Here is a 14,517-nt window from a genome sequence, read left to right as displayed (position 1 = left end):
CTGTGAATGTCCTATCTCTTGGATTATAATAAAATGTACTTTTGGTCTGTCAATTAGTTGTTCAGGATGCAGAATGATCATACTATATTATAGGCATGTTTCTTTATGAAAAATTATTCCACTCTAGATTCCTATTTCAAAATACTTTCATATGAGTTTGGTTTTGTGGCTATAAACAATCATGTGTGAAATTGATGGTCAAATCAATTTTCGAAGACCTTGTCATGGAAATATGCCCTATATTTTTGGACAAAGGTATCAATGGGGATAGCTGATGGAGGTGTTATGTTTAATTTCTGCCAATCCATTTGAATCATCTTTTAACTGTTTGAGGGGCGCATTAGTATGACAGTGCAGATCAATAGGTTTAAGATTTTTTCTAAAAGAGGTACCAAAACAAGGTTTATGAAGGAAAGCAAAAATTGTATTTCCAGCATATGTAATTTTGTTCTTTAGAGGATCATTATTTGTTATAAATGATTGGATTTTTACACATTTGGATAGCAGATGTGCTGTCAGAATAACCTGTAGTTGTTTGTGCAGTAAGAAAGGAAATTCTGTGAAGAGTCAAATCCAGCAATGTTGGTTGTATGTTATGGAAATGCAAATATAGAGTTTGAAATCATTCTTATTTTGGTAGTTACATGATTTCAGTGCTCAGTAAACTACTTGTAAGTTGTAACTGCATCTAATATTCCCTGCTTGGCTATTTACAATGGAGTAAACAAACTATACCCTCTGAGTTTGTAGCATCTCTCTTGGATCTTGATGTTAAAAATCCTCCTAACATGCCAAGACCTGTAAGAAAATTTTCATATAAATCCATTGTCTGGATTGGATCTATCAAGATGGGCAAAGCACTGTCTAATCTCATGTAGTTTGGGCATTTAAGTTATCTAGATATTCATATTAGTGTGGTAATTGATCAACAGACTATATATTGATCAATAGGTTTAAGGATATCCATAAATTTTAGAAAAGGGGACAGAGATGACAGATGCTTGTTTATTTACTCTCAAAAGGTTCAGGAGATAATGCAATATGTATTTTCGGTGTGTTCGTTATGTACAACATGAAGGACCTCTTTGTTCATGCTTAGGCTTATTGTCTTATGCTTTTAAGTTAGATTTATAAGCCGGTGGACTTATAGTTATAAGTTTAATGGTGGAGTCATATCTCTACTACACAAACAAAAAAGCTTCTCTAACATAGCTTTTGACTTAATAGTGTAAGAATGGTTTATGGCTTTAGAAAGTCAAACGAAAAAGCTATTTGTTTGTTTAGACTTAGATTTTTCTACTTAAAAGTCTAAACAAAGAGGGTTTAAAGTTTACAAATTTTTATGTATGCATTTATTGGAGTGATAAAGTTCTCCTCCACTGTAAGCTCTGTTCATTTCAGGCGGTTGGGAACCCAACTCCCCTGCACGGAAAACGGAGCAGTCCATTAGCCCGTGATTAATTAAGTATTTACTAAATTTTTTTTCAAAAATGGATTAATTTGATTTTTGTAAGCAATTTTTTGTATAGAAATTTTTTTTTTCAAAAAACGCACCATTTAGCAGTTTAAAAAACGTGCGCGGAGAAGACGAGGAAGAGGAGTTGGGAACCTGCCCAAACAAAGAGCCAAGAGTGCAAGTAATAAATCTGTTCTTTCATTGCTGGAAAACCAATCCCAACATAGTTATATTTTATACTGCCAAAATGATGTAATGGTACAGTAGTTGGCAGAGCATAAACGGCGGAAATTGACAACTGAAATGCAAAAAGGGTGGGCAACGGTAGGGGCTCCTTTGGTCAAAGGATTTTTTGAAGGAATTTTATAGATAAATTAATCCTATGGAAAATTTTCCTCCATGGCCAGTTGGAACAAAGTAATGAGATTTCACAAATCCTAGGAAATTTCATAGGGATAGCCAAAAGCATAAGAATTTTGGAGTAATCCTAACATGAGTTTCAACCTGATGAAAATCTTAAATCTACCTTTGTCTTTATCTCTCTTTTTTATTTTATGTGTTTTTATGCATTCCATCCAAACGATGATTGCTATAGTTTTTCTATATTTTGCCATCCACAAAGTTTTGAGAATCTGCATTTCAAAGGAATCTAGATAGACAGGCCGTGTTTAGTTCACCCCCAACTACCCTAAACTTTTAACTTTCCATCACATTACATCACATCCAAAACTTTCCGACACACATAAACTTCTAACTTTTTTTCCATACTCTCAACTTTCCCCAAACTTCCAACTTTTTTCAGGAACTAAACACACCCACAGTTGCAATTCTGCAGCAGGAAACCTGACTCCACTAGTCAACTGCTGTAGACTATTGAGTGGATTTAGCTATGGTGAAGGTGATGTGACCATGGCTACCACTGATACAACCATTACTCATATCATGGATCAACAAGAAGTCATCAAGGTCAAGTTCTCCAAGCGTTGGAATCCGATTCAGCCACCTGCTTCACTGTTGACTTCAAACAGCCACCAAATCTACGTACGAGCTCCATTTTCATGCCGTGAGTACTTGATGGAAAACTCTCGAAGTCTTCTTTCTAATGGATCCACCCTCATCTCCGAATTCCATCTCATTTGGCCGCAATCACAGAATCAAGGTGTTGCGCCACCTATAATGGGCCTTTGGGGTTGTAACTTCGTTTGGTACCCGGCCCAAGTGGGGCCCATGAGGGTGTGTCCCAACCAGGTGGACCACGACTCTAGGAACCCATAGGTCGTCCTCCCACCTCTTTAAATAGCTAGATACCTCTTAAGGGTTTCTTGGGTTTTATTAGATTAAAGTTTAGCCATTGGTACTTGCAGCGCGCGTATCGGCTAAACAGCCCGACTGCTTGTTTTCGGAACCCCATCTTATCATTTGTATTCAATTCCTATTTGCAATTCAGATTGCTTTTATCTTGTTCTTGCTTGTTTCTTCAATTTGCTTGCAGGAATAATGTTGATCTGTACCGGCAAGATCAACAACCCACGGAGAGGTGTATCGATCTCTAAGGCACAACACAACAACGTCTCGTACAGTATCGATCGCTAAGGCGCAATACAACAACGTCTCGTACGGTTGTAGTCTAGTCGTTAACATTTCTCCCAAATCGTAGTTATCTAAACTCACTGAAAGATCGGGTAAACAACCGCCGTGAGTGTTGAGTGAAACTCAGGGTTTATCAAGCGGTATCAGAGCTTTCGTTGCTTGGTGAGTTTTTATCTACCTATAACCAGAAAATAGCCATAAAAAATTGTATCCTTTTACCTAGACATATTTGTGCCATTGCATTGTTCTTCTTTTCAGTTTTTTCTTTTGTTTGTGTTGCATCATCACGTCGTGTTGCTAGTCTTAGCGGTAGTCTATTAGAGTTTCGAGTTCTGGTCGCGTTTAGTACCACTGTCGTCGCCACCGCTGTGTCATTGTTGCCATCGAAACCATCAAAACCTAAAAAATGGAATCGTCTCGCTGCCACTGTCGGTTTATTTTCGTTGTTTTTAGAACTTCCTGTCGGTCAGTTTTGGAGTTGATGGGTTACACATAGGTGTCCTTTTTGAAGGAGGGAGAAGGAAGGTGCGAGTGTTTTAGGAGGCAACTCCGGCTCGGACGTCCGATGTTTGGGGGAAAATCAGGCGCTGACATCAGCATGACGTCAGTGCCCGGTTTACGTGCAAAAAATACTTTAAACTGATTTTTCTCTTAATTACTTATCCAAATCATGATTCGGTTGTACCATTAAATTCGTTGCAATTAAATCTTCAAAACAAGACCACACATGGATATTATTCTGACGAAATTTTTTTAAGCTTATTATTGAATTATTTTTAAATGTTGCACGATGTTCCACCAGGTATATCGGAATTGTTTCACTAAATAGATCGAAAATGTTTCACTCGTTTAAATCGGGTGTTGTTTCACCTTATATAAAAATAATATTTCAGCAAATAGCGAAAGAATATTTCAATTCACTGCAACATTTGATCCATACATAGTGAAATATTATAAGTACACTAGGTGAAATATTTTTTTGTGGAACAAGAAATGAAACGAATTCCCTTAATAGGGGTTTCCAAAATATGTGGGTTTTTTTGTTGCAATGGAATATTTTAGTTCACTGCAACATTAGATCTTTACATAGTTAAACATTGTTAGTACACTAGGTGAAACACTTTTGGTGGAAAAAAAAAATAAACCAAATTCCCTTAATAGGGGGTTTCTAAAATATGTAGGTGATTTGTTGCAACGGCGTGTTCCATAATATCAAAATCCACTGCAACATTTGATCCGTTGATGAACTCTGAGTTCCTCTCGACACTCAAGACTGTTGTTGGCCCGATCTTTCGGTGAGTTGTGATAACTACGATTTGGGAGAAACGTTGACGATCCGACTACAACCGTACAAGACGTTCTGTTGTGCCTTAGCGATCGATACACCTCTCCATGGGTTGTTAATCTTGTCGATACAGATCAACACTATTCCTGTAGGCAATCGAGAACAAGCAAGAACAAAATAGAAAGCAACTGAATTGCTAGATAGACAAGACGCACAAAGATGAATTGATACACGATAAAGTGGGGTTCCGAGCAAGCAGACGGACGGTCTAGCCGACACGCACGCTGCAAGCGAAGTAGCAATGGCTAAACTTACAATTAATCAAAACCCGCGATACCCTGAAGGGGTACCAAGCTATTTATAGAGATAGGAGGACCCTAGCTCGTCCTCGACCTGATTGGGGTGCACCCAACATGGGCCCCACTTGGGCCGGGGTCCCAGACGAAGTTACAAGCCCATAGGCCCATTACAGGTATCGCAGCACCTTGTTTCTTTAGTTGCTACCGACTGAGATGGAATTTGGCAATGAGGCTTGATGCATTGGAAAGAGGACTCCGAGAGCTTTCCATCAAGTACTCACGGGCCAAAAACGGAGGTCGTATGGAGATTCGGCGGCCATTTGAAGTAAGCAGTGTAGTAGGTGGCCGAATCGGATTCCAGCACTTGGAGGACTTGAACTTGATATCTTGTTGTTCATCCATGATGTGAGCAACGGATGTATCCGTAGTAGCCATGGTCACATCATCCTCCCCTTCTTCACGGAAAACCGTCCTTGGTTTTTCCATATGGTGCTCGGCGCGTGGTCAATTTAAAACAACCTGTTTCATCCAATCAAAACGAGACAAACTGGAAGTAATATGATTAGAAATTACATGCCTCTCTAGCTTGCAAGTTTTATCCACATGTACAGGAGGTTCTAAATCCGAACAGATGTAAACTCTATGCACAAAATATATTCCAAGATCATTATATTCGCCAAAGATATGAAATATAACATTGGTTGGATATCGCAAATCAAACTTAGCAAATAATTTCTCCTTCAAATTATCGAGCTCACAAAAATCATCAAACTGAACATAGCCCAAAGTATTTAAAGAAGATCTCAATTCACGCTCCTCTACTTCATTAGCAATGTGAACAACATGCTTAAAATCAGCGCAGTATGAATTAACAGTAGAAATAGCATGTTCATTCACTAGTTGTGGCATGGATATTAGTGAAGCATTATCACATAACTCTTCTTTATCACAAGGAACAGCAAACAAATCAACTTGTGACAAAGGAATCTCAGCAGTTGGTTCCACTAATGGTTGCTCTGATATAGCATGAAAAGTGGACAAATTCAATTCATTAACAACACACTCACCTTTATTAATTTCAACACCATTAAATTTACCTTTGATGCCCTCTTCAGATGATGGAGGTGCCTCGACTTTGAGTGTGATCAATGGGACTGGCGGCTCTTTCATGTTTCTCTCCTCCTTTTCATGATTATACACTTCCTGCAAATGGTTAGTAATAGAAGACAAAAACATAGCATGTTGCTTCTTCATGTCCTCCTCTATTTTACTTTCAGCATTGCAAGCAAGTTATAACAAATGAGAAAGAGATGTATATCTTTGACAATCAAGCATGTCCTGAATTTATTTGTTAAGCCCACGTAAAAACCTCAATTCTTTAGCTTCTTCGCATTTGTCTAAACCACAACGTAATAAACAAGCATGCATATCACGATAGTATGAAGTTACACTTTTGGTATCTTGTTTTAAACATTGTAGTTTGTTGAGCAGAATGTCAGCATAATACATGGGAACATAAACATCTCTAAAATATCGTTTCAGGTCTTTCCAAGATTGTGGTATTTTGTTATGCCTACAAAGATGTTTCCAATCATTAGAAGCATGTTTAACTAAAACACTAGAGGCACACATAACCTTTTGTTTCTCAGACAAGACATGCTTTTGAAATTCACTATCAACCGCTAGCTCCCAATTAATGTAAGCATGAAGATCATAGTTTCCCTCGAAATAAGGCAGTGCAGATTTGATCTTACCTAGAACATCGTCACTTACCTCATAAAGGTTATGTTGATCACTCCTCATGTCTCGATGAAGATGTCGATGTTGAGCACAGCTATCCCCAATTATCTTACGTATCCCTGCCATTGTTAGTAGAAAACAAGAAACATACACAAAAATATGTGCGTTCCTATTAACTACTAGGTAGTGGCAGCTCAAAAATCACACACATTTAAGTTTTTAACCAAGCTCTTACAAGATCTTACCAATGCAAGCGGAATGGTGACATACACCGACTCAACCAAGCACCCCAATGGAGGTTGGATGTATCGATGCCTTGGCGAACACTTGCTGTATGGCTGCAATCAAATCTGTGGAGCTCTGGGTAGGCTTTAATATGTAGCAAAGGAATAACAAATGCTCAAATCAGAGAATGCAAAGTTGAATAATTGTTCAAAGTCAAGCACCGTGCTGGTCCTAGGCTAGAACGTACTAGAGACGCGAGCCTAGACACAAACGATATCACAAGATAGCACTAGGAACAACTCATGCACAACTCTGATATATGAAGTTCAGTTCAAACATAACAGTATTTTCTCTTTTCTTTCGTTCTTCTTTCTTCTTTTCTTTTTTTCTTTCCTTGTCTTTTCTGTTTTTTTTTGTGCGGCTTTTTTTTCTTTTTTTTTTTCACCTTTCTGCCTTTTTTTTCTTTCTTTTTTTTTGATTTTTTTTACAAAACAGATTCAAGGACCTCAATGTAAGGCTACAGGGACTCAAACGTAAAAAAAATTACAGGGACTCAAATGTAAAAGTCTAAACCCAAAATTAAAATTATACAAAAATGGAATGCTGATTTTATGCCGGTTCCGTTTTTCCAAACAGATCTCGAAACTGACACCAAATAAAAATTCACCAAGGTGTTTGACACAACTCGGAACCGTGAAAGGGAGGGAGGGAGTCGGACTCGGCCAAAGGGGCGAGTGGGAGTCGGCCAGGAGGTGGAGTGGATGGCAGCCGAATTTGGTGTATGGGATAAAAAGGAAACTGATTTTTAACCAATCCAATCTACTATATCTTTCCAAAACAAACTTGACTACTTCCAAAATCAGATATGGTAATTCACCTTGCTCCTCTCGTGCACGACACAGGCACGGCCAAAACAGAAGCATGGCAGTCAGCAAACCCAAGATGCAACTCAACAACTGCAAAACCAACCGGTAAAAACTTTTGAAAACTACAAAAATAGAATCGTGGCAGCGAGCCGATTCCGTTTTCGTAGGTCCCGACGACAACAGATACACGGAGGTGACGACGACTGTGGTACAAAACTTGACCAGAACTCGAAACTCTAAACGAACTAGACACTAACACCAGCAACTCGACTCGACGATGTAACACAAAACTGAACAAAGCAAAAACTGATAAAAACAATGCAATGGCACAATATGGCTAGGTACAGGACAATTTTTTTATGGCAATTTTCTGGTTATGGGTAGATAAAACTCACCGAGCAACGAAAGCTCTGATACCACCTGATGAACCCTGAGTTCCTCTCGACACTCAAGGCTGTTGTTGGCCCGATCTTTCGGTGAGTTGTGATAACTACGATTTGGGAGAAACGTTGACGATCCGACTACAACCGTACAAGACGTTCTGTTGCGCCTTAGCGATCGATACACCTCTTCGTGGGTTGTTGATCTTGTCGATGCAGATCAACCCTATTCCTGCAGGCAATCGAGAACAAGCAAGAACAAGATAGAAAGCAACGGAATTGCTAGATAGACAAGACGCATAAAGATGAATTGATACACGATAAAGTGGGGTTCCGAACAACGGTCTAGCCGACACGCGCGCTGCAAGCGAAGTAGCAATGGCTAAACTTACAAATAATCAAAACCCGCGATACCCTGAAGGGGTACCAAGCTATTTATAGAGATAGGAGGACCCTAGCTCGTCCTCCACCTGATTGGGGCGCACCCCACATGGGCCCCACTTGGGCCGGGGTCCCAGACTAAGTTACAAGCCCATAGGCCCATTACAGGTGTCGTAGCACCTTGTTTCTTTAGTTGCTGCCGACTGAGATGGAATTTGGCAATGAGGCTTGATGCATTGGAAAGAGGACTCCGAGAGCTTTCCATCAAGTAATCACGGGCAGAAAACGGAGGTCGTATGGAAATTCGGCGGCCGTTTGAAGTCAGCCGTGTAGTAGGTGGCCGAATCGGATTCCAGCACTTGGAGGACTTGAACTTGATATCTTGTTGTTCATCCATGATGTGAGCAACGGATGTATCCGTAGTAGCCATGGTCATATCATCCGTATATAGTGAAACATCGCAAGTACACTAACTGAAACATCATAAAACTACTGGTTGAAACATCAAAAGAGATCATATGCAATATTAAAAAAATATCAATAGAAAAGCTAAAATATTTTTTATCGAAATATAATCATGTGTGGTCTTGTTGTAAAGATTTAATTACAACGAATACAACGGTGTGATCGGATCATAGATTGGATAATTAGTTTAAGAGAAAAATCGTTTTAAAACTACTTAAATTAAGTAGGAGCAGCAGAGGCGTGGGCGTCCGAGGCGTCCGATTTTTCCTTCTGTTGTCGGGCGCCCAACGCGTAGCATTCTCCAGTGTTTTATGGATTACATAGGTGTCCTGTTTGAAAGAGGGAGAAAGAAGGTGCGAGTGTTTTATAGATTAGATTAGATTGGTTTCTGTACTGATTGAATTGGTTAAAAATCAGTTTCCTTTTGAGAGACCCCGTGCAGCAAATCCGAACTCGAACCGCCTTCCACTCCACCTCTCCCTAGCCGCATCCCACTCCACCTCTCCTTGTTTTCCCCATACCGTGACCTACACCTTGATGGAAAAAAAAATTCGGTGTCGAGTGTTTTATATAATTTAAATTTTAGGGTTTTTACTTTTGCAGTTAAGTCCCTGTAATTTTTATATTTACATTTGAGCTCTAGTAATCTTGCAATGAGGCCAACCGATGGGGCTCAGAGCGTATTGAAAAAGAAAAACATCGGAACAGTGACCATGTATTCACACAATAAACAAACGAATCCTCAGCTTCCGGTCTGCTTTGCCATGGTCAGTCCAAGGGCTGCTACTACTTCCTAAGTTTCTACTTACTACCATTGGCCTTGGGACCACTCGCCGGCAACATGAGCAGCGACTTCATGTAGTCGTAGGCCACCAGCCCGACGGCCGTCGACGGCACCTTCTTGACGTACGTGATCCCGAGGCCGGCGTACAGCTGCCGCGCGCCCTGCGCCCGCACGATGGCGCGGAATGCCTGCAGCGTGCCGCCGCCGCCGCCGCCCAGCTGTATCTGCCGCCGCACCACGTCGAGCGGGTACGTCGCCGTGCTCGCCACCAACCCCGCCGCCACGCCGCACGCCACCTTCGCCGCCCGGCGCCAGCCGCGCGCCCCGTGCTCCTCCTCCTCGCGGGGGATCTGCGCCTTGAGCGCCTCGTACACGCAGAAGTTGAGGCCCGACATCGGGAGCACGCGCGCCAGCGACGGGCACAGGCCGCGGTACACCCCGCGCACGCCGCCGCCCTCCCTGTACGCGCTCCGGAGCACGCCGGACATGCCCGCCGCCGCGGCGCCGGGCGGCGCGGCGGCGCAGGCGAGCCTGGTGCGCGCGAGGTCGAGCGGGTAGGTGGCGAGCACCGCGGTGCCGCCCGCCGCCGACCCGGCGAGGAGGTCCACCACCGGTCCGTCGCCGAGCGAGGGGGCGGCGCCGAGGAGGAACCGCTTGTACCGCTCGTACGCCATGAAGTGGAGCGCCTTGGTGTGGAACACGCGGAGCGCGTTGGCGCCGTTGCCGCGGAAGAGCCCCGCGACGCCCTCGCCGCGGCCGATCTCGCGCAGCATCTGCACGGCGCCGGCGCCCCGCGGCGCCGCGCCGACCTGCCTCATGAGGTTCACCCGTTCGAGCGGTGCCACGGCCGTCTTCGCCACCACGCCCGCGACGCCACCGGCGACCATCTCCCTGGCGAACGCCGGCGTCGAGCAGATCGCCGTGGCCGTCCTCGAGAGATTGGCCGGGGACGGGGCGGCGTCGCTGGACAGCTCCATGGTGTCGTTGGTGCCCGCGAACACGGGCTCGCGCGCCGCCATTGCTCCTGCCTTGGCACGCTCTCAGCTAGGTGATTCAATTTCTCTCGATCTCGATCTCATTGCACGCGCCCTTGCTATGTATTGGCGCGAAGCGTTGGTGTGTCCTCCGTTTCCGAATGGGATTTGAATATTTGATTAAGTAGAACGCGCAGCTTAAGCCCTCTCCTGAATCGGATTCGAGTACGAAAGACGGTAGGAGCACGTCGTACGCGTCGTATCGTAGCCTATTCGTGTCTGCGGATCCTGTGCGTTAAGCGTCTGTTTTTTTTTTTTTTACCTTGAGTTACTCTGTTCTAATTAGATACAGAGTACAGATGTAGTCAAATATGTGATAACTCCTGAAATATTTCCTAAACAATTAGTCTAAATATAAACTAAATTTTATTTGACAAAAATATATTATTAGATTGATATTTGAATTTAGTTTCCTATAGTTATGGTCGTGTTGCTTTAAAGTGAGTGCCAAGTTTAACCATGTCGGACAGAGGGAGTGCTATTAAAATTAAACGCATAAAATAAATATCAGTTTATTTCTCCTAAATATATTTCAATATAGTTATTTTTTATGACTTCTATGGATATATGATAAAAGAACATTTCCATGTACTAAGCAAATTCAACCCAGATCAATTTAATTTCAGCTTTTCATATCTGGTTGGGGGTAAATTGAAATCATGTAAATTTTATTCATCAGTTTTGGGAGAACAACTTATGACGAACTTGTGTGATATAGTATCAACCAATGCAGCCGCTTGGACCACCATAATAAAAATAGACGCGATCCTTGACAACAAAATCAACTATACTGAGATGGTAGCAGTCCGGCCTGTCAAGGACCGGGAGTAGATCTTCCATGTAAGGGTCATGGGCACGCGCCTTGGAGTCGAATAACTTGATGTTCTTGATTTAGGCGGCTTTTCTCTCGCCTTCCAGGGGGAAATGGCCGCTGCCCATCGCAGGGCTCGGTTCGTTCTTCGGGTAGCTCACGAACCCGGTCCATGCCATCCGAGGCGCTCCGCCGTTCAGCTTGGGGCAGAGCTCCTTTGGAAAATGGCCTAGAAATAACGGCTTCTCCAGATCGTCCCTGAACAATACCCAATCTCCTGAGTTTGGATCCTGCAAAATTAATTGTAGTTGAAGCATTTCAGCATTCTTGTAATTTACATCTTGTTGATTGAATATGGAGTTAAGTACTCACTCTACTTTATTTTTAAAAACATGATGCCATTAACTTTTGGAGATACGTTTAACCATTTATCTTATTTAAAAATTTTGTGCAAATATTTACATATATATAAGTCATGATGAATGATAAAAAGTCATAATAAAATAGATGATAATTATATAATTTTTTAAATAAGGTGAATAGTCAGTCTAAAAGGTCAATGTCGCCGTCTATCTCTATTATTATAAATATTAAAGATGTTTTTGTCGGTACTTTGGTACGTTATTCGTGTATGAATCGGTTTTTAAGTTCGTTCGCTTTTGTAAATATAGAAGGAGTCGTATAAGAAAACTCACGTGCAAACTTTAGATGAACGGTCTCCTAATTGCAGCCCATGATTTTCTAAAAAAATATATATCCAAACAAATTCTAACAGTGAATTTTATCTTAACTAAACCATATAACAATAATAAGATTAAAATAGTTTTCACCCGTTGCAACGCACAGACCTTTTTCTAGTTGAAAAAAATGGAGAGAGTATATCTTAGTTACATCAATGGTAGTTATTAGTTTTAAAATGATTTTTTTTGGTTGGAACATTTGCCAAAGAGGTCCTATTTTATTCGTATAAGGAAAAAAAACTTAAGAAAATGTCAAGTTCCCTCATACCAATTCCTTTGTCAAAAAACAAAAAGAAACACACGGCTCCATTGTACATGAAGTTTTTGTCCACAGTAGTTAAGGGGCACGCACCGTATGTAGGCTAATGGAGATGTAATGATCCTCTCCATCGTAAGTTGATGCAGGAGCAACCGCCTGCCCTGGCGTAAGTTCGGCTCCTTCTGCTGGCACAAACCCTCCGCATTTTATATTGTAGCATCCAGTGGACCTGTCGGTATCCTTCTGAGAAAAGATAAAAGAAAAAGGAAATTGATTTGGTTTTTACAGCGGATGATGAAGAGGTACAAGGTCAAATGAAACTCCAAATAATAGCTGGCTGAACTTACTGTCCAGTGGGTAAAGAAATGGACATTATTGTCCTTATACAAATCAGGATAGACCTACATAATTAACGAAAACCATATCAGAAAAATGATTATTCCTTCTATAGCCATTGAATTTGCATATATGCATGGATGCCATGTTTTGTATTCTTTTTTCTTTTTACGTACGTGAAATCCAGCTTCAAGTGCATTGAGGCCCTCTAATTCATTGCTGGTTACTAATATGGATGCACCAGACTCTTGAAAGCGTCCTTGGTTGGGTGATCCCCATATACCTATTTTAGCTCGAGTACTAAAGTACCAGCCCCTTGGTGTGTGATACATAGCAACCTGTTGATAAAAACAACACATTAAAAGGCTTAAATGCGCGTATTCGCAGGTGCGAAAGTGTGGTGTTGCACGTGTAGTGCTCCGTACGTGTGTTCTCCAAATAAAAAAAGTCTTACATGCGCAATTTGTAATGGTCAAATTGAATAGCACCATTAATAACCAATAGCAAAGATCATTTTCAGGCCAGTGGCAATATATTTTTAACAGACTTATAACTAATAGTGCAGGATGTTTATAGAAATAGAGACCACTCTATGTCAAAGGTTATCAATGGAACGAAGCAAGGAAAAGGAGAGATCTTGAAGGCCACACATTCTAGATCAAAAACAATTAAGGAACATGAGAAATGTTGATGCTACATGTAAAGGACAAGGGACATGCCAAGCAAGATTTCCAGAAGTAAAGAAACCGAATGAACGAAATCATGATGATACATAGGCATGAGCAAGGATATCAGGTGATGTTAATGAACTCAACCCAGTTTCAAACATTAGACAAGGAACAAAATATCCCAAGATCATGGAACAGTGGCAGGGTAGTGATTCCATCACAGCAATTGCAGGAGAGACTTTTGCAGGAGAGACTTTGGCAGGGCCTGGGACTTATGACTTATGAGGTTAAGGTTTGATTGGTGGTTAAGATCTCCGAGACCAATGCGCTGTCAAAATTGATTTCACTTGTTCTGTTATGCAAATATGTTTCTATGTGTAAGCTAATGAAACATAATCTATTATTTAATTATCTACCCTCCAATGTATCCCTTGCGTCCAATATGTGGCTTCCTGAGAGTCAATTATTAAGCAAGTGTAGATTTCTGTGTGCTTTGTATCAAACTGTAGGTTCAAAGCACATCTGCACATGGTAAGCTTTCAGATTCCCAAGGTAATTTACTGGTTGCTGCTTTTAAAATATTTGTGGAGAAAAATTTGCAACGTTGAAAAAAATGTATTGAAGAACATAGAAAATAATCAAGACCCACATTTGTGTTCGAAGAATTGGAAATTAATGATCAAATATGTAACTGGAGATTCTTGAAATATCTATTTATTGTAAAATAGGGAACCAGTCAGTCTTAAATTCCTCATCTTGACTTGCAGCTTTGAAGCAAAATGGCACGTATTTTGCACTTCTTTGGTTAGCATCTGAGGTAATGGCTTTTCGGCTGAGCTTGACAGTGGCTGTACAACGCAGCTGCTGCAGCAACAATCCCAGCCAAACGAGCCTTAAGTATTTCTTCTTGAATTCTTGAATGATTGTTTATTTTGTGTGTATGAGAGAGACGGAGGGAGGTAGATAACTTACATGAGAAGCACGGCTATCATCCTCATCAGTTCGTACTTTATGCCTCCTAGAAAAGAAAAGGCCTGTAGGTCTTCGAGTCTTCTCATATACATCCAAAAAAAAGTACTACAAATATTATTATATGAATTTTATGAACACATAGAATCAAATAAATTTAGTACAATTAATGAACCCACATTATATTTGTCAAGATTTTTTAACAACATAACTTGTGATGGGGTACTAC

The 14,517-nt window shown here is 41.2% G+C and overlaps 2 protein-coding genes across 2 annotated transcripts; both read right to left on the bottom strand.

Moving 5' to 3' along the window:
* Positions 1 to 9,488: 9,488 nt before the first annotated feature.
* Positions 9,489 to 10,490, bottom strand: LOC107277878 (mitochondrial carrier protein CoAc1). Its single transcript, XM_015790474.1, has one exon. The coding sequence runs from the start codon at positions 10,488 to 10,490 to the stop codon at positions 9,489 to 9,491; it is 1,002 nt and encodes a 333-aa protein (XP_015645960.1).
* A 662-nt stretch (positions 10,491 to 11,152) lies between these two features.
* Positions 11,153 to 13,849, bottom strand: LOC136357411 (protein neprosin-like). The gene is made up of 5 exons (XM_066312666.1): positions 13,736 to 13,849; positions 12,828 to 12,989; positions 12,663 to 12,716; positions 12,409 to 12,558; positions 11,153 to 11,606 (listed from the first exon to the last, which is right to left on the bottom strand). The coding sequence occupies exons 1-5, from the start codon at positions 13,847 to 13,849 to the stop codon at positions 11,397 to 11,399; spliced, it is 690 nt and encodes a 229-aa protein (XP_066168763.1). The 3' UTR covers positions 11,153 to 11,396.
* Between the last annotated feature and the right edge of the window lie 668 nt (positions 13,850 to 14,517).

Source organism: Oryza sativa, chromosome 7 (genome assembly GCF_034140825.1).
Source record: "Oryza sativa Japonica Group chromosome 7, ASM3414082v1".
NCBI classification, from domain to species: domain Eukaryota; kingdom Viridiplantae; phylum Streptophyta; class Magnoliopsida; order Poales; family Poaceae; genus Oryza; species Oryza sativa.
The sequence above is the reverse complement of the archived record's forward strand: the minus strand, read 5'-3'. Positions and strand labels throughout refer to the sequence as shown.